This window comes from Monodelphis domestica, chromosome 2 (genome assembly GCF_027887165.1).
Source record: "Monodelphis domestica isolate mMonDom1 chromosome 2, mMonDom1.pri, whole genome shotgun sequence".
In the NCBI taxonomy this organism is placed as follows: domain Eukaryota; kingdom Metazoa; phylum Chordata; class Mammalia; order Didelphimorphia; family Didelphidae; genus Monodelphis; species Monodelphis domestica.
In genome coordinates, this window is record NC_077228.1 from 42,862,421 (window position 1) to 42,883,285 (window position 20,865).

Here is a 20,865-nt window from a genome sequence, read left to right on the forward strand (position 1 = left end):
TACTTGTTTTGCTTTTTTTCCCCCCCTTTTAAACATTATTTTATTTGGACATTTTCAAACATTATTCATGGAAAATAAAGATCATTTTCTTTTCCTTCCCCCCTCCTACAACCACTCCCATAGCCGACGTGTGATTCCACTGGGTATCACATGTGTCCCTGATTCGAACCTATTTCCATGTTGTTGGTATTTGCATTAGAGTGTTCATTTAGAGTCTCTCCTCAGTCATATCCCCTCAATCCCTGTATTCAAGCAGTTGCTTTTAATTGGTGTTTTTACTCCCACAGTTTGTTCTCTGCTTGTGGATAGTGTTTTTTAGATCTCTGCAGATTGTTCAGGGACATTGCATTGACCCTAATGGAGAAGTCCATTAACCTCGATTGTACCACAGTGTATCAGTCTCTGTGTAGAATGATTTCCTGGTTCTGCTCCTTTTGCTTTGCATCACTTCCTGGAGGTTGTTCCAGTCTCCATGGAATTCCTTCCCTTTATTATTCCTTTTAGCACAATAGTATTCCATCACCAGTAGCTCCCAGTAGCAGCTAGCATGCATCAGCAGCCACACCCCGGGCAACTGCTTGGACAGGCTGGCTAAACTTTCTGAGGGTAGTCATCGGGTCGTCATGGACGCCTGGTGAACCAGAGCTTTGCTCACCCAGCATGTGAAGACTATTTTAGCGGAACAGGCGGAAGAAACCAATAAGAAGGTTCAACGGCTGAGATGGCGACACAGCAAAGCACTGTGGAGTACTCAGGGCGTGTTGGAGCACAAAAGACAACAAGGCCATCCAATGCAGCTGAGGAAGTCTCCAGGTGTAATGATTTTTCGTGCCAATGGACCCAGGCTTCCAACGCCGAGAGAGTGGAACTGTCTCTGTGCATCGACTTTTCCACTTAAATCTTCACACACAAGTGTCTTTGTGCACAAAAATGCACAAAGACAATCGTCATCCTCGGTTACCGAGAGACTACTACTAGATTCCATCACCAACATATACCACAATTTGTTCAGCCATTCCCCAATTGAAGGGCATCTCCTTATTTTCCAATTTTTGGCCACCACAAAGAGTGCAGCTATGAATATTCTAGTACAAGTTTTTTTTCCTTATTATCTCTTTGGGGTATGAACCCAGCAGTGCTATGGCTGGATCAAAGGGCAGACAGTCTTTTATCGCCCTTTGGGCATAATTCCAAATTGCCCTCCAGAATGGTTGAATCAATTCACAACTCCACCAGCAATGAATTAATGTCCCAACTTTGCCACATCCCCTCCAGCATTCATTACTTTCCTTTGCTGCCCTGTTAGCCAATCTGCTAGGTGTGAGGTGATACCTCAGAGTTGTTTTGATTTTCATCTCTCTGATTATAAGAGATGTAGAACACTTTTTAATGTGCTTATTAATAGTTTTGATTTCTTCATCTGAAAACTGCCTATTCATGTCCCTTGCCCATTTATTAATTGGAGAATGGTTTGATTTTTTTGTACAATTGATTTAGTTCTTTGTAAATTTGAGTAATTAACTCTTTGTCAGAAGTTTTTGTTATGAAGATTGTTTCCCAATTTGTTGATCCCCTTCTAATTTTGGTTGAATTGGTTTTGCTTGTACAAAAACTTTTTAATTAGATACAATCAAAATTATTTATTTTACATTTTGTGATTTTTTTCTAGCTCTTGCTTGGTTTTAAAATCTTTCCCTTCCCAAAGGTCTGACATATATACTATTCTATGTTCACCTAATTTACTTATAGTTTCCTTCTTTATGTTCAAGTCATTCACCCATTTTGAATTTATCTTGGTGTAGTGTGTGAGGTGTTGATCCAAACCTAATCTCTCCCTATCTTCCATTTTACCTAGCATTTTTTTTTATCAAATAGTGGATTTTTGTCCCCAAAGCTGGGGTCTTTGGGTTTGTCATATACTGTCTTGCTGAGGTCATTCACGCCAAGTCTATTCCACTGATCCTACTTTCTGTCCCTTAGCCAGTACAAAATTGTTTTCATGACCACCGCTTTATAGTACAGTCTGAGATCTGGGGCTGCAAGTCCTCCTTCCTTTGCATTTCTTTTCATGATTACCCTGGATATCCTTGATCTTTTGTTCTTCCAAATGAACTTTTCTATGTTTTTTTTTTCTAATTCAGTACAGAAGGTTTTTGGTAGTTCAATGGGTATGGCACTAAATAAGTAAATTAATTTGGGTAGGATTGTCATTTTTATTATGTTAGCAAAACCCACCCATGAGCAATCAATGTTTTTCCAATTGTTTAGATCTAGTTTTAAATGTGTGGAGAGTATTTTGTAGTTGTGTTCATATAGTTCCTATGTTTGTCTTGGCAGATAGATTCCTAAGTATTTTATGTTGTCTAGGGTGATTTTAAATCATATTTCTCTTTCTAATTCTTGCTGACGAAATGGGTTCGAGATATATAGATATGCTGATGACATTCAGGTTAATTTTGTATCCTGCAACACTGCTAAAGGTGTTGATTATTTTGAGTAACTTTTTGGTTGATTCTCTAGGATTCTTTAAGTAAACCATCACGTCATCTGCGAAGATTGATAGCTTGGTCACATCATTGCCAGTTTTAATACCTTCAATTTCTTTTTCTTCTCTAATTGCTACTGCTAGTGTTTCTAGTGCAATATTAAATAATAGAGGTGATAATGGGCATCCTTTTTTACTCCTGATCTTATTGGGAAGGCTTCTAGTTTATTCCCATTGTAGATGATGTTTGCTGATGGTTTTAGATATATACTGTTTATTATTTTTAAGAAAGGCCCTTCTATTCCTATGCCTTCTAGTGTTTTCAATAGGAATGGGTGTTGTATTTTATCAAAGGTTTTTTCTGCATCTATTGAGATAATTATGTGATTTTTGTCACTTTGCTTGTTAATATGGTCAATTATGTGGATGGTTTTCCTAATATTGAACCATCCTTGCATTCCTGTTATGAATCCTGCCTGGTCATAGTGGATAACCCTTGTGATCACGTGCTGGAGACTTTTTGCTAGTATCCTATGTAAGATATTTGCATCTATATTCATTAGGGAGACTGGTCTATAGTTTTCTTTCTCTGTTTTTGACCTGTCTGACTTTGGGATCAGTACCATGTTTGTGTCGTAAAATGAATTTGGTAGAACTCCTTCTTGGCTTATTCTGTCAAATAGTTTGTTTAATATTGGGATTAGTTGTTCTTTGAATGTTTGATAGAATTCCTTTGTGAATCCATCTGGACCTGGGGATATTTTCTTAGGGAGTTCTTTAATGGCTTGTTCAATTTCTTTTTCTGATATGGGGTTGTTTAGGTAATTTATTTCTTCCTCTTTTAGTCTAGGCAATTTATGTTTTTGTAAGTATTCATCCATATCACCTAGATTGTCATATTTGTTGCCATTTAATTGGGTATAGTAGTTTTTAATGATTGCATTAATTTCCCCTTCGTTAGAGGTGAGGTCTCCTTTTTCATCTTGGATATTGTCAATTTGTTTTTTTTTTCTTTCCTTTTTTTAATTAGACTGACTAGTAATTTTTCTTTTTTATTTGTTTTTTCAAAGTGCCAGCTTCTAGTCTTATTTATTAAATCAATAGTTCTTTGACTTTCAATTTTATTAATTTTTCCTTTGATTTTTAGGATTTCTAATTTAGTCTTCATCTGAGGATTTTTAATTTGTTCACTTTCTAATTTTTTAATTTGCATGCCCAATTCATTGACCTCTACCCTCCTTGATTTGTTCATATACGAACTCAAGGATATAAATTTCCCCTTGACTACTGCTTTGGCTGCATCCCATAGGCTTTGAAAGGGTGTCTCACCATCTTCATTTTCTTCAATGAAGTTATAAATTGTTTCCATGATTTATTTTTTATCTAGCTGATTTTGGAGAATAGTATTGTTTAATTTCCAATTAATTTTTGATTTACCTCTCCATGTTCCCTTACTAATTATTATTTTCATTGCATTGTGATTTGAGAAAGTTGCATTTATTATTTCTGCTCTTTTGCACTTGTTTGCAATGATTTTTTGCCCTAATACATGGTCAATTTTTGTGAATGTACCATGTGCTGCTGAAAATAAGGTATATACCTTTTTGTCCCTATTTATTTTTTTCCACATGTCTACTAACTCTAATTTTTCTAAGATTTCATTCCCTTCTCTTTCCTCTTCCTTTTAATAAATATTTGTTAATCGACTCATTACCTGATTTGTTCCCCATTTATAAGAGAGGGCCTTCGATCCATTCAGAGGATTGCTGTTGGTCTAGTTTGCCCTGAATATTGCTGACCAATGTAAGTATAGCCTTGATCTGTCCTATATCCTTTCAATTAAATCCACTCAAACCCTTTCTGTCAACAATTCAACCTCTAGGATGGGGAATTATAAGCACTCATCAATCCACAGCTCAGAAAGCTTCCCTTTAAAGCAAAAAACCTGCTGATCCTATTCTGATCTTAACTTCTGATTCTAAGGGGGCAGGTAGGTGGTTCAGTGGATTGAGAGTCAGGCCTAGAGAAGAGAAATCCTGGGATCAAATCTGGCCACAGATGCTTCCTAGCATAGTATTGATTTTAAAAAGGAAGGTAAAGGTTCAAGAAAATGTTCTCTTCTTGGTTGGATCAAACTCCCAGTCTATAAATAAATATAAATTCCAGGTCTGCGTCCTTGTGACATTCATCAGCTCTACTGTGACAGGGTTCCTTCCTTGCTAATATAATAACTTGCATTTAAAACATTTGTAAAGTATCTTTCATTATTAATTTTTCCTTCTTTTAATATTAAAGGGGAATTAATAACCAAACAAGATACAGAGAATATTATTAGATGTAAAATGAATAATTTCAATCACATTAGATTAATAAAGTACTAATATAATCAAGATTAAAAAGGAAACAACAAACTAGGCAAACATTTTAATAAGAAGTCTCTGAAAAAAGCCTTATTTGTGAAATATATAGAGAACGGGGTCAAATTTATCAAACTATAAATCATTCCCTGATTGATAAATGGTCAGAGTATATAATAGGCAGGTCTCAGATGAAATTAAAACCATCTTTAACCATCTGAAAAAATACTCCAAATCATTATTGATTAAAGAAATACAAATTCAAATAACTCTGAGTTATCACCTTATATCTATCAGATTAGCTAATATGACACAAAAGGAAAATGATAAGTTTTGGAAGAGATGTGGGGAAACTGGGACACCAATACCGTGCTGGTGGAGCTTGTGCATTGATACAGTCATTCTAGAGGACCATTTGGAATCATCAAACTCTGACCTTTGACCAAACAATACTTCTACTAGACCTGTATCCCAAAGAGACCAAAGTTATGGGGAGAAAGGACCACTTTCTTAAAAAATATTTATAGCAGCTCTTTTTGTGGTGGTAATCAACTGGAAATAGAAGGGATGTCCATCTGTTGGGAATGGCTTAGTTGCTACATAGGCATATAATGGATTATGGTATTTCCTTGTGTTGTGCCATAAGAAATGACAAATAAAGTGATCCCCTCAAACCCAGAAAGATTTATGTGAAAATGCAAAGTGAAGTGAGCAGACCCAGGAGAATGTTGTATATAGTAACATTAATATCGTTTGATGAGCCAACATGAATAACTTAATTATTATCAATAATACAAGGATCAGCTCCCAGAGACTCATAATTTAAAAATAGCTATCCACTGTCATAGAAGGAACTGAGTCTAAATGCCAATTGCAGCATGCCATTCTTTACTTTATTTCCTTCATGAGTTTTTTCTTGAATGTGAAATATGTATCTTCTTTCGCAATCTGGCTAAAATGGAAATATGTATTGCATGATAGTGCACGTGTAACTTACATCATTTGTTGCCTTGGGAAAGGAGAGGAAGGAGGGAGAAGATTTGGATTGCAAAATGTCAGAAAACAAGGGTTAAAAGTTGTTTCTGTATGCAATTGGAAAAATTACAATGAAAAAAGATTAAAGGGGAGAATATTTGGTTGTAAGAATGTTTTACCATTGATGAGAAAATAAAATAAAATAATTTAGGTTGTATATGAAACACATCTAACTATTTGAGCAGCAAAAGAGAAATTTAAAAAAAACATATTTAATGATAGAACACTTTGGAGATAGCTTTGTTGTCCATTTTACTACTTTTAGTCGGGGAGAAAATCAATCAGAGGTTTAGAGCTGGAAGCATCTCCTAAGTTGCCTATACTGGCTCCTTAATCTTACAGATGCGGAAACTAAGGCAAATAGGGATAAAGTAAGAAGAGCCTGAGGTCACATTTTAACTGAGAGATTTCTGACTCCAGGCCCATTGCTCTCTTCACTGGTGGTGAAACCTACCACAGGTAGCTAGCAACAGAGGTGACTGTGCTGTACCCTGGCCATCATCCTTCTGCCATGCTCCCCACTGTGGATCACAATGCCTGGCACATAAAAGGCGCTTGATAAACACCTCTTTCTTCCCTTTCCTCCTAGCTCCTAGTGATGCTCTCTCCCTCTGACCTTGGATTTACTTTGTAAATATTTTGCATTTATTTAGAACTGATCACGTTTCTCTTAAGTAAAATGTAAGCTCATTGCAGGCAGAGCCTGTTTCATTTTTTCTATCTATCCCTGATGTTTAAGACGATGCCTCACATACAGTAAGTACTAAACAAACGTTTGCCAAATCAGTATTGATAATGTTAATAAATTATAGCAGAATAATGAAAAGGGACGTGCTAATTCTGCGCAGATTTGGCTCTGACATCCATTCTCAGCTTCCTAAGTTCTACTTGGATAACCCTGCCTTTTAAGGATCGTTAGAAGAGATTCAATTGTTGGCAATAGATTCAGACAACCTTTAAGGTGCTCAAATATTTGGCTTTGTAGAGAAGTCATGCTATAGCTAGAAATCCAATAGAAAGAAGTGATGGAGATGGTGTTATGGGTCAGGGGTGGCATGGTGAGGGGAGTAAGTTTTGGATAGAATCCTTCACTGATAGTAGGATGCATCATTCACAATGCAATTCAGTGTTGCAGTCTTCTAAGGATGTGGAAGGAGGTACCAGGACTGGACAACTTCTCAAAGCAGGCTGGGGGAAGGGCTTGTGGCTTATGCCAGGGGGCAGTTAGAGCATCATGTGAATTAGCATCATGGTATTCGTGGCCTTTTTTTTTTTAAAGGTAAACAAGACTTTTGGGCTTATACTGGATAGCCAGGGGGAAAGCCTGTAGCCTAGAGGTTGCTAGGTGGCACTACTGTAGTATAGCTCTAGACTTGGAGTCAGGAAGACCTGAATTAAAATTTGACCTCCATGAGTGGTCTTAAGGAAGCCACTGAACTTCTGTCTGCTCCAGTTTCCTCATCTGCAAAATGGGGGTAATAATAGTAACTATTTCCCATGGTTGTTGGAAGATAAAATAGGGAAATATTGGCAAATTTGTGTGTGGCACAGAGTAAGTGCTTAAGAAAACTTGTTTAATATATATAAAGAAATCCTTATGTTTATACTTTCAATGCCCATCGATTCTAATAACACAGCCAGCCTGGTGTTGTGGGAAGAATGCTGGATGTGGAATCAGGGCTAAAGTTTATATTCCCTCATGACCACATGTGACCTGCATGACCTTGGGCAAGTCCATTTGCCTGTTTCCTCATGTTTAAAACGTGGGGTTTGGATTTGATGAACACTGAAGTCCCCTCTAATTCTATATCCATGATGTATGATCCCATGGCCCTCAGAGGTTCTTCTAAGCTCTAAATCTAAAACCCTGGAATGCTATAATCCCATAGACCATGAACATAAGAAATCGAAACTGACCTGGATGGACCTTTGAGTGATGGCTCCATTTCCTGATGAGAGGGCACTGAATGCATCAATGAGCCCATTGTTCTGAGCATTGTCTGTAGGTGATGTCTTTATGCCTCCTGAAGTAGGAATATAAAAATAAAAGTTGAATAGTTGGCATAATTTAGTAAAACATTAATAGTCTTAACAAAGTTATTTTTTAATAAAGTTTCATATTATTTCATGAACTGAAACCATTCTACAGCTGGTAAGAATTCAGACTCATTCTAGGAGTTCCATGTGAAAACTCCAATCTTGGGGAGTTTAAGCTATACCTTATACAACAATTAAAGCCTCTTTATATGAAACACAACCCAGATCTTGACAAGAGTCAAAAAAAGCCTGATGAAGAGTCAGATAAATGTCACAAACGCCATGAGGTAAACCAGTTCATGCACTTGTGCTCTGTTATTAGCATTTCTCCATCACTTTATTAAGTCTAGAAATCAATAAACCAATAACTCAGTCCATGATTTGTAGCATTTCTTGATTTCTGAGGTAGAAAACTCACATTGAAAATTAAATAGTTGGCTCTCATAAGCTAGTACAATCGAACTTTGGCATACCCTTATCTAAATAAAATAACTGATGATGCTGAGTCATCAAGAAAAGGTTCAGGGAAGTTCTGATGAATAATATAGAGAAGTGCATAATGTATTTCAGACAGCTTTTCTTCCATATTGGCTGAAATTTAAAACCAGTCACTCATGGCAGGTAAGCTTTACCTGCCTGGCAAGTTCACTCATTCACCAATTGATGCTGGCAGGCTTTGATCTACTGAAAAGAGTCAAGTCCGACTATATTCAGTATCCCCTGCTGATTCCTCCCCATTTAGGAAATGATTTGGCCCTTGGAGCGGAATAACAAGACCAATCTTTCTGGTATCCTAGTGTCCATGTCTCAATCTCTTTCTCATCCCACATTAGACTATCACATTATGGAGGACAGAGATTGTGTCATTTTTCATCTATTTGTCTACCTGTAACTCTTACCATAGTACCTTTAATGTAGAGGGCTCTGGATTAATGTTTACTGATTTTTTTCTTTTTGAATTATCTATTTTCTGTGGTGGTCTTAGGAAAATCCAAGAGAGCACAAAACCTTCAAAGATGCGTGTTGTTGAATTAGAAAGAACAACTTTGGCCTTACATGAGAAATGAGACAAAAGCTCTAACCCACTCCTTTACCTATGTTGGAGGTCCACAGCTGTGGTAAATTACTGATTTCAGACTTTTTTCCTATATTATTTGGTTTTGCTGATTTTTCCTCCTTCTGTTTTTCATTAAAATTGTTATATGGGATAGTTTTTGGGAGGGGAGGAGAGGAGAAATACTGGGGGGGGGGAATCTGGAGATTTAAAAAATAAGAGATAATAAAATTTATTTTAAAATGAAAATAAAAGAGAACAGAGAAGGTGTCATAAGAATAAGGAATGGGAAATATCCATATTTTTAAAGAAGGCAACAAAGAATTCTAGGTTCCTGGGTTCATAACTTTGGCATCTTCATTTTCTCTCATTCATTTATCTAATTCGTTTCTAAATCTTGTTACTTCTACCATTACAACACAGATCACATCCAAATGCTTCTCTACACTCCCAAAGCTACCATCTTAATTCAGGCTCTCCATTCACTTCTTACTGAGATTATTGCAACAACCTCCTTCTTGGTTCTCAAGTCTCAGATCTCTCCTTTCTCCAGTTCAGGTTACACACTGCTGCCAAAGTAAGTTTCCTCACACCTAGATCTTATCATGTGACTTTTCTACTCAACTCTAGTGGCTTCCTCATTCCTCAGGGATAAAATATACATCTAGGTCTCCATGAGTGCAAATAATGAATTTCTTTCTTTAAGTAGACTCCTTATTTTAATTATTAATATTTCCACACCAATTACCATATTGTATATAACTATATCTTCAAATAGTACAAATTTGAATCCATGCAACAACTTCAGGGGATTAGTCACACTAATTGGGACATTTCTTTTAAGTCTTCTGGTCAGATTTGAAGGTCCATTGCAATATGACTCACTTCCCCTCCTACATCCTGCAATTTGGCCAAGCTTTCTTTCCTCTTATGTACATAATCTGCCTTCTGCCTCTGTGGCTTTGCAGTGGTGGTCCCATTTGTCTGCAATGCACTTCCTCATTTTTGCCTCATAGGTTTCTTCTCTTTAATTAAGATGTAGCTGAAGTGCCGTCATCTTCTTGAAGCCTTTCCTGATGCCTTCAACTATTAGCACCGTCTTTACCAACTTACTTTGTTTTGAACTCCTTGATTTACCTATATATTCATTCACTTTATACTCTTACAGTAAATATGTTTGTTGGCCTTCTTAGTAGAATGTAAATTCAATAAGAACAGGAATTATTTCATTCTCTGTATTTGTATTCTGAGCACCTAGTAGAGTGCCTCTCAGATAGTACGCATTTAATATGTGTTGATTGATCTGCAAACTGTGATCCAAACAGCTTTACTTTGATTCTTGGAAAAGTTCTCAAGCTCATTATTAAGGGAAGGGCAGTGATTCTTTAGAGAAGGAAGTAAAATCAACTATGAGCCAGCAAAATGACTTGATGAAGATTATGACACATTTCCCTCATTTCCTTTCATGAAAAGGTTGTTTGGCCAGAAGAATTGTTATATAGATTTTAGCAGAGCCTTGGACAAGGTGACTCTGGTTCCTTTTCTAGACAACATGGAGTGACTTAGCTGATTATAGATTTAATGCCAAGAGAGGTCACCAACACAGTCATTTTATTAATGAGGAAACCAAGGCCCAGATACTAAAGTCTCTTCTGCAAGATCACCTGGGAAGTGATAGAGGTGGTGTGTTAATATTTTAATACAATTTAGAGATAGTTGAATGACTGAACACGAAGAGTTGTTGTGAATGGTTTAGTGACATCTTAGATTGCAAGATCAGGTTACAGGGCACTATAAATAAGGAACGCTAAAGGAGAAATAATATGAAAATGTCATAAAATAGATACACAAACAACAAAAAGAGAAGACAGGCTAGTCATCTGGTGCCATCAGTTACACCAGTTTATAGCCTGAGTACTCTAGTCTCGAGAAGGCCTCAAACATGTTGGGGAGACTCTCTGAGACAGCATTATGGAAGGGCATGGACAAACAGCCATGATGGGGTGGGAGCAATACTCATATCAGTAAGATCATAGATCAGTTGTAGATCCACTGAAACAACTTGAAAGCAGGTCTTTAGTGTAATGTTCCAGGGATATGTACTTAGTTCTTTGCTGCTTAACACTTTATCAGTGGCATCAATGACATACTTCTCAAACTTGCAGCCGACAGAAAGCTGGGAAGTCTACTGAAGTGGAATGAGATAATTGGAAATCCAAAAGATGCTTTGCCAGGTTTGAATCAATATTTGAAATCCAATATTTATCATTAAAATTTTAAAGAGAAATATGTAATGGCTTATGCTTGGGTTGAACAAATCATATTCCCAGGTGCAAGATAGGGGAGGGCAGCAGTTCATGTGAAAAAGCTCTGGAGGGTCTTTTCGTGGCCTTCAAACTCACCAGGAGTCTACAATGAGATGGGCCATAATAAGACAGACTTAATGTCTAATGCTAGAGAAGCTAGTGTGCTCTGTTCAGAGAATCCCAGGCACGGTACTGGGTTGAGTTCTAAATACCACAATGTAGGGAGGTTATTGAAAAGTTGGAAAGCTCAGGAGAAAGGTCACTAGGATGTTGAAAACTGGTCAAAGAAACTGGGCAATTGGCCTGGAAAAGATGTACCATCTGTCACTTAGAATAAGGTTGGATCATTTGAGCAATGAGTGGTAGATACACAGAAACAGATTTTGATCTGGCATGAAGAAATGTCTAAAAATTATTCAAAAATGGAATGGATTTACTTGGAAAGTAGTTGGTTCCTTCTAATTTGAATCAAAGATTGGATGATCAGTGGTTGTAGGAATCCTTTCTTGGGTATGGATTGTACTAGATGGTCTTGGACGGATCTCAAAGATCAGCTGTGAGATGCTGTAATTCTATCATTGGGCAGAAAGTCCTTGAGACTTACATTAGAAAAAAAATCATCCCAGAGCAAAATAGAGATGAGCCTCTCTCAGAATATAGCTCAGCATGTCTTTAGATGACAGACCCACAGGCTGTTGTTGGACTTATATGAAGTCTCTCCAATTTTGTAAGAACAGTCATCTCACTTCCCACCCAGCTGACTCCTCTGGACTTCTCCATTCTGCCTCATCATCCTGCAAGTTCATTGGAACTTCTTCTACATTGGAACTCATACTTCATCAGTCCCCTGCCTGTCTCTCAGGGGAAGGGATGGAGTGTGGAAGGCAGAAGGTAGAGAGCAGAAAGTTCCTCTTATAGATTCCATTTAAGTACGGTGCCCAAGATAGTCATTTCCTCATTTTGTCTCCATATTGGGTACCTTCTTTTTCTCTTCCCTCCCACTTTTGACCTTTGTTATGTGTGTTACATGCCCCCCACCCCATTAGACTGTGAACTCCTAGAAGAACGTGATTGACTTTTGACTTCCTTTGTATCCTGAGCCAGCATACAATGCTTGGCATTTAAATATTTATTGCCTGACTTTCTGAGCTTGTGCCCAATTGTCTTAGCCTTCAGAAACCCTGGGTCACCAGTAGAGGCCAACTTGTGTGGATGTTTACATAGAAATGATCATTTCATGCCTACTGACAAAACACATTCTTATGATTATATTTTACCTGTCATCTTTGCCAGCTCTTCTAGGCCTGGATCTGCAGAAGGTCCCAAAGCGACTGTGTGGACAATGGCTCCACTTTGTTTCACTTCACCAAAACATGAGCTGATTGTACTGTCTTCCCCATCAGTCAGGAGGACAATCTCTGAACCATTAGTTGAGAATTTATTTTTAATTACCTGAAAGCACAGATTCACCCCAGACATTGGTAAATAGACTCATTAGGGTTGCCAGATAGCCCTGAGTGAATGGAGAAGATCAGGAATTAAAGAAGGGAAAAAAGAAAGAATTCAGGACACTCAAAAGGAGCTTCCTGTCTTGCAATCCTCAAATAGGAAATGTGAAATTTTCAGAAACCCAGCCATGATCTCTTTCTCTTGTTCTAATGTAGAAAAATCCCCACCAGTGTTGCCATTTGGAAGCAGGGCTGTTCTGGTTAAACTGAAGGTTAAACTGTTCTGTACCTGGTTATCTGATCTCCACCAGGGTATCTGTTCTTTCAGGTTCAAGAACACTAACATGATGAAACACTAGAAAGATGAATACCTACTCTGTGAAGGAACCTTTTCAGATTGTTTTGATATTCTTGGGAGGGCTAAAGAGGAGAAGCTTAGGAAGCTTAGAGGAGACATGATATAGTAGAAAGAGTGGTGGCTGTGGAATATGAGTTCTGGTTATACGTTGTTTACTCACCTGTAAAAGGAAAAGATAGGTGGTCTGTGAGGACCCTTCCAGCTCTAACTCTGTGCTCCTTTGATTGTTCTTACCTACTTTATCTGGCTAAACCATTTCACATTTGAGAGTGTTCTTCAACTAAAGGATGGGAAACCATCCCCTATTTAAGTTGCCAAACAGCACTCTTAGAAACAAAGGCATGACTAATGATGCCCAATTTAGAGAACATTGTATAAAATCCTGGGGTGGGAACTTCCTCCAATAAACCAGTTAATGAGACTTAAAGTGTTGTCCAATATATATTGATGTTCAGTCATTTGGGCAGGATTAGAGCTAAAAAGCTCTAGCAGCAGAATTTGAACCTGGGTCTTTCTCAGTATTCTATCTGTGAAACAATGCTGGCTTTTCAAGAAACACCATATTCTAATACTCCAATGGATCTAGAATTCCATCTACATTTGTGTCTTCTTCAGAGATACAAAATACAACCCATCTCTGCCTGCCTGTTATATGAGACATCTCAGTAGAAGAGCGTATAGAACTGGACCTGGAGAGGGGAAGACCCAAGTACAGTCATAACTTTCTTCAGCTGGATGATTCTGGATAAGTCATTTAGTGTTCAACACTGACTGATTGTCAACATCTCTGTTCTTTCTCCTGAGCAATGGAGAGCTGGTACAGAAAGCCCTCCTACCATGGTCTACATATACCAAGTGGATTTGAATCAGATCTTTTCTATACTAATCCCATTTACTTTTTCTTGATTCTCTAGCACATTCTTCATAACATTTGTTCCAACCACTTCCCTATATCTGAGACCCCAACTTTAATCCCCCTACAGTATATGACATCATCTTTTTTATTTTGCTAGAAAAATTGAAGCCATCTGATTAGCTTTCTGGTTTTTTACCCATTTCTTCCCTCCTCCTGTCACAGAGGAAATAGAGGTGCTAAAATGTCAAAACCAACCCCTCTATTTTGTCCTTGATCCCTTTCCTTCTCTTTCTTCTTGCACCCTGATCTATTGACACTCCTTTCTTTCCTTCTTATATATCTTTGGAATCCCCTTTCTGTGAATTTCTGCTTCCATTTGTACAAATATGACTATGTGTCCCATGCTATACAAATAAACTTTACGTAGGCTATTTGTTCAAGCTCTCTCTTCCCTTCATAAAAAGGAATTCTTTATTCCTTGTTTAATTTAGTGGGGGACCTGGAGGTCCTCTTACCATAGAGATGTGTAGGGATCAACCAATCCACAGTGATAGGAAAGAGAAACCATAGAGACAGGAAGAAAGAACCATAGAGAAAGGAAGTGAGATAGAAAAAGAGTTGTCAGTTTCTGACAGTTAGGGCTGACATTTGTGGAAAAGTTGGCTGCTGGGAGTGTTTTGGGTTGGTGGTTTTGATTGAGCTGGATTGGGTTGGAACTTTGTGGAGTGGCTGTTATTAGTGGTAGTTATAGGCAGTTTATAGGTAGATAAAGGCAGTTTTAGGTAGTAATTATGAGTAGTTATAGGATAACTAGTATAGATATTAGGAAATTTTCTTCTCTACCTCTTTCCTATATCTCTCTCTTTTACTATATTCATTTTACTATATTCTTTTACTATCTTTATTTTAATTAAACTAAATTGTTAATTGTTAAAAGCTGCATAAGTTTTTTCTCTGGTTTAATGGGATAATATTAATTTATAATTCTACTATATTCTTATTAATACTTAGATTATTAAAAGCTGCTCTCTTATTTTGTCAAACCCATATTTTAACCCCTACACCTTTCTCTGTTAAACTTCATGACATTCACTTCTATTCCACTTAAATCTGTCTGTACAATCTGGGTTCTACCTATACTAGTTTTTTGAAGTTTGTATCTCCACAGTCATCATTGACCTGTCAGCCCTCATCCTTCTGGACCTTTTATCCCATCTTTCCTGATCTTCTCTCCTTTGACTTCTATAACACCTTTTCATCCCTGATCTCCTTCTCCATCTCTGAAGTATTCTTTACGTTTTCTTCTTCCCTCCTGCTACCTTTTCAGCATGGACATTTTCCAAAGCTATGTGTATGGAACTCCTATTCTCTCTCCAGTCTATCATTTGTCATTTCATCCACTGTATTACAGACAAGATTGACAGCTCAAAATAGGTTTCAAATTGACCTTGTCATACCCTACAGTACTGATGGGGTACAAAAAAATTGGTGAACATCACCGAAATCCAGAGTTCAGAGCCAACCCTGGACAGAATAAGTGCTCAAAGTTTCCATTCTCTTTGAAGATAAACATGGAAATAACTTTAAGTGTTTATATCTTTCTTTTCTGTGTATTCAATCTCAAGGTGACTCTAGGTTTAAAATGTAATTTTCGAGAAACTACACAGGTGGCATATGTGGTATGACCAAGAACAGCAGTCTTTAGACATTATTGGTGCACTGACAGGAGGAAAGTCCTCAGTAATGGGCATTGAACAATCATTTCTTCAACCTTGGCTAATGCTGGAACTCCTGGTATGGAGATGTCTAACAGCTCTTTGTCTCAATGTTTGTATTAAGTCAACAGAGCCAAAAATGTCTGGCTTTGTGAGAATGGAGCCTAATTTCAAGATCATCACACTGTGTGGTTGCCGTGCATGTTTCTATTGTGTATTATGCACCTTATTGCAAATCATGCAATATTGATTTTATAATTGTATAGTCTCTATGGGTCAGAGTATTATAGATTTAGAGCTTGAAGGAACCTGAAAGGTCATCAGTTCTTCTCCTCTTATTTTATAGTTGAGAAAAATAAAGCCCACACAAATTAAGTGACCTGTCCAGGGTCACATAGCATGTTTCTGAGTCAGAATTTAAACAGCTCTTCCTGACTCCAGGTTAGTTATTCTATCCACTATACCAAACTGCCTCTCAGGAGGGAGTTAAGCCCAAGTCTTCCTGACTCTAAAGTTGACTTTATTCCTTCCTCATACTAAATGCTGAATTGAATAGGGTTTTCCTACATCATCATTTCTTGCTATTTTTTCCCATACTAGAAATACATTCACTTTTTTTAGATGCATCAAATTGATACCAGAAAGTAAGCATGTGAGATGTATTCAGAATAAAAATTCAACTTAGAAAATATCCACTACAATAGAGACAGTGGAGAGGAGACGCTTTCACCGTAAATGCTGTTCTGAGTCCAGAGCAGATCGATGTTCCTCCTCCAGCAGCAGTAGGTAACCTTGAAATGAGTGAGTTCCGCTGAGCATCCGTCTCTATCTGTATCAGTGCACTTTGAATAGTGGCTGAACTGTCAAATGTGACCATCCCAGTCCATGATCCCTTTTCAATGATCTGAAGCAGGAAGAGTTGGGAGGCTTGATTCAGCCGATTTAGCCGATCTTCACCCTGAAAAGCATAATTCAAATTGATAAGCTGTCAAGTTGTTATCTATAAGCAAGTTGTAGCAGAAGGGACTAAGCTCAGATATTGAATTCCAGGGACAGTGGGTTCCATTGTGGAGACTCTATGTTCTCCAAGGCTAGGACAATGGCATACAAGCCTTGGAATGTTCTAGGCTAGGAAGCATTTGAGGATAGGCTGAAATTTGGAGCTAAATTTGGAGAGACATACCCAGGTGGCCATTGGGTTGATAAATGTTTCAGCCACAGTGACTCATAGCTCAAGTGGTGGAAGGCTCTGTCTGTGCATTGTTGGGCCCTCTTTAACAAATGAACACATTTTCAAAATATTTAAATGGGGAATTTTAGTGGGAGCATGGCTGTAAATTATTGGTGTTGGGCATAGTAGATGAAAGAACTTTTAGAAAATATTTTTAACCTTAATTTGAGGGATGAACTACCATGAAGAAGAGTGACTAGATCTGTGGTTCATCTATACAGGGGATTCCCAGATGAGGATTCTCTCTCTATTAATGCTAATGCAGATTGGCACCTTCCCTGCAGCTTACAGCTTCATCAGGTGTGGGCCCTGAACCAAGAGCTTCCTGACTTAGAAGTTAGTTCTTCATCTGCTATATCACATTGATGGATTATTTTTGACCAAAGCAGCTGATGAAACAGTATGGGAGGACTGCTCAATCATTGTAATCATCAGGGATCATAAGGGTGGATAAATGAAGTTGTAGGTCTTTTAAAATAAGGAATTTGAATTCTGCATTTTTAGAGAGAGTGTTTGATATCTTTTTACAATCATCAAAAAGGAGGAAGATATGAAGTCAAAGTTGGTTGGATGGTTTGTTAATAGGGACCACAGGTGTTCATGGAATGAGAAACTAACCATAGAGCAAATTCTTAATTTAGACTTTCTTTGTCAATTCAAATATCATCTGTATAAAGGAATGGGGTTAATTGGTCACAAATATTTATCGGAGAAAATGTGTGTGGAGAGGAAAGGCAGTAGTATGTATGTGAAGGCTTAAAGGAAAACTCAGTGAAGGATAAATAATTCTCTGCTCCTTAATTTCTTTTAAATTATGAGATCAATGTTATTTTTAACCAACCCAAGATTTTATGGAGCTAGCATATGCTGTAAACATATCTCTCTAATGCTAAGCATAATGGGGCTCACCGCCATGCTTCCAGACTTATCCAGTACTAAAATCAGGACTCTTTCTCTTATCTGCTTCAGTGAGAAGATGGGATGAGGTGGTTTTGCTTCTGTCATAGGAATTGAATTATTGTAATCTTCTGAATTCTGGATCACTTCCCATGTGCTCCTCGAATTGCACATCTTGTTTTGAGTATTTGGAGCAAGTGTGTTATGGTTCTTTTCTGTACAAAATTCAACTACCTGAAAAAACCCAATTGTAAGATAAATAAGCCAGGGCTTTTAATCTGGGGTCCATTAATTCAAATTTCAAAAGATATTTTTATGATTTTTTCAATATAATTAGTTTTCTTTGTCATCCTGCACATTTTATTCATTTAAAACATGATTCTGGTAAGTCCCAACTAGCCAGACTGTTAATGGGTTCATGCTACAAAAAGAATAAAGAACCGCTTTCTAAACCACTCATATAAATAATCCAACTTACAACCTAATTATGATTTAGGAGAGAAAAATCACTCATTGGAAAAACTCATCAACACCACCTAGATTCAACTCTAGCCCTTCCACTATCTTAATTAAGTCATTTAACCTCAGTTTCCTCATTAGCAAACTAGACCAGTAGGTTTCAGAATTCATTTACACTTAAAAATTATTGAGGTGCTCCTTTCCCCAAGAGCTTTTTTGTTTATTTAGGTTTTACCTATTGACACCACATTAGAAATTAAATTAAATCTTAGTATTATTATGAATTAGTTTTGACCTGAAAGACCCCAAGAAAGGATCTCTAGAGTTGCAGGACAATGTGGTTGAGCCCCCTCTAATGGGCTGTCAAGAGATAATTGTTTAATTTTTAATGTTTATATCTTAGAAATCAGCAAATGCTACAAATCAGGACTTGGTTTATTGTTTCATTGAGTTAATAGGGTGTCACAGAGGCAGTCTATGCTATTGGGAACAAGATTGGAAAATGTTAAGAAAATAAATTAAAATAAAATAGAGATAACAGTACATTTTAAAATCAACTCAGCATGCAGGTACAGAAATGCTTCTTTATGGATTAGTGGACGTGTTTCTATTTGGCACTCCTATCTAGACTTTAAAAAGTGATAGAGAAAATGTAATTACTGAAAGAGAGCAAAAGTTCCTGAGGAACTAGTCATCTCTGACCTCGATTCAATTCATCATCATTTCAGTAGACAGGTAGATCATGGAAACAGCTCAGGTAGCTGGATTTCAGGAAAGTATTTGAATAAGTTTCTTTGTGGATAAATTGAAGAAATGTAGAAAGAATAATAATATAGCTAATTGGGGTAGCTCTGGGTGACAGACTCCACAAGTGTTGATTAATGTAATAATAAAGATACTAATTGGAAGGCCTTGTTTAGTAGAATGCCACAGGGTTATTTCCTTGGCCAGCTCTATTCTTTTTTTTTAATCATTGAATGGCATTGGATGAATATAATAAAAGAAATTAAATCCTTCACTTGGGTTAAAAAATCAGAAATACAGAATAGAGAGATGTGTCTAGAAAGGCATTCAAGATGAGAATAAAGGAGTTTATTAAGGTTCCAGGCACTCTGCTAAGTGCTTTACAATTATTATATCATTTGATTCTCACAATAACTCTGCTATAATTATTGTCATTTTACATATGAAGAAACTGAGGCAGAGTGTAAGTGACTTTCCCAGAGTCACATATATAGAAAGTCTCTGTGGCTGGCTTTGAACCATTTCTTGGTGCCACATTTTAGAGAGGACAGTGTCATAAGTGTCCATAAGGAAATGACAATGATTGTGAAGATGGTCTGAACCCTGTCATGTGAAGATAAGATTGAAGGAGTTGGGGAATGCTTGCCCGAAGAAGAGAAGATTCAATAGGGACATGAAAGTTTTTTCTAGGGTCCAAAAGCACTAAGCAGGCCTTAGTATTTGTCAAATGCTCTTATTAGAAGCCAACTGTGTGCCAGGCCATGAAGGAACCAACTACACTGTTGTTCCTTTGGAAAACTAGTGCTTGAGTGTTTCAAACATCCCAGATCAACTACAGAAACCTGGCATAAATGATAGATCTATGCCAAGAGTTTGAAAACTATTTATACCTTTTGATCCAGTCATACCACTATTAGGTTTATTTCCTAAGTTGATCAAGAATAAAGGAAAGAAACCTATATGCTGCTTTCTTTGTGATGGGAAAGAACTGGAAATTGAAGGGATACCCATGACTTAGGGAATAGATAAACAAGTTGTGCCACATGGTCATGATAGCATAGTATATAGCACCATAACAAGTGATGAGCAGGTTAATTTTTAAAAATATAAAGACCTATGTGAAATTATAAAGAGCAAAACAAGCAGAAACAAAATAACATTATATATAACAACATAGTTTGAAGAATGATCTTTGTATGTTCACCTCCAGAGAAAAAACTGATAAATAGAAATAAATAAGATATAATTAATATAAACATATCTTTATCAAATGATGCCTTCCCTAATGGGAGGACGTGAGGGAGAGAAGGGGTCACTGGGAATTTTAATGTAACAAATGACCTAAACATTTTAAGAAAATGAATGCTAAAAATTGTTTTTACATGTAAATGAGAATTAAGGGTTATTGAAGATATTCTGGCCTCTCACTCCCTTTACCACCAAGAAAATATGACCCCCTCAAAGTCCCAAATTAGCTTATTTATTTTAGGGCTTTATGGGATATTTACAGTAATTTCAAGATCCTAAATTCAAAGAGCCACAATATGTGTGTGTGTGGCGGTAGGGGAATAAGAGGATGAGAGTATTGATGATGGTGTTCTCTTATGTTTTCCTGATATTGTATCTTCTGCCTTTTAGAGAAATAATGGCTTGCTGAGTCCAGCCCAAGGTGTCTGCCTCAGGCGTTCTGGGCCTGGTGTTTCTGATAGTAGCTGACTAGTGTAATGGAGAGAGCCCTGAGCTAGCAGTGGGAGGGGCACCACTCACTTCATTTCTCCAAGTCTGTTTCCTCCTCTGTGAAATACGAATGAGGGTTATGGCAAATGAGGTCATTCTAAGCATCAGAGAAGGCCTAGTCAAAGGGTCTTGTAAACATCAACACT

The 20,865-nt window shown here is 37.3% G+C and overlaps 1 protein-coding gene across 1 annotated transcript in view; it reads right to left on the minus strand.

The window, feature by feature from the left end:
- Window positions 1–20,865, minus strand: part of LOC100011294 (calcium-activated chloride channel regulator 1) — a 59,264-nt gene that overhangs the window by 16,644 nt on the left and 21,755 nt on the right. The window contains exons 6-9 of the mRNA XM_056814606.1: window positions 17,792–18,013; window positions 16,382–16,609; window positions 12,552–12,726; window positions 7,795–7,901 (exon numbers count right to left, since the gene is read on the minus strand). Coding sequence (XP_056670584.1) covers window positions 7,795–7,901; window positions 12,552–12,726; window positions 16,382–16,609; window positions 17,792–18,013 — 732 coding nt within the window. The remainder of the gene's footprint in view (window positions 1–7,794; window positions 7,902–12,551; window positions 12,727–16,381; window positions 16,610–17,791; window positions 18,014–20,865) is intronic.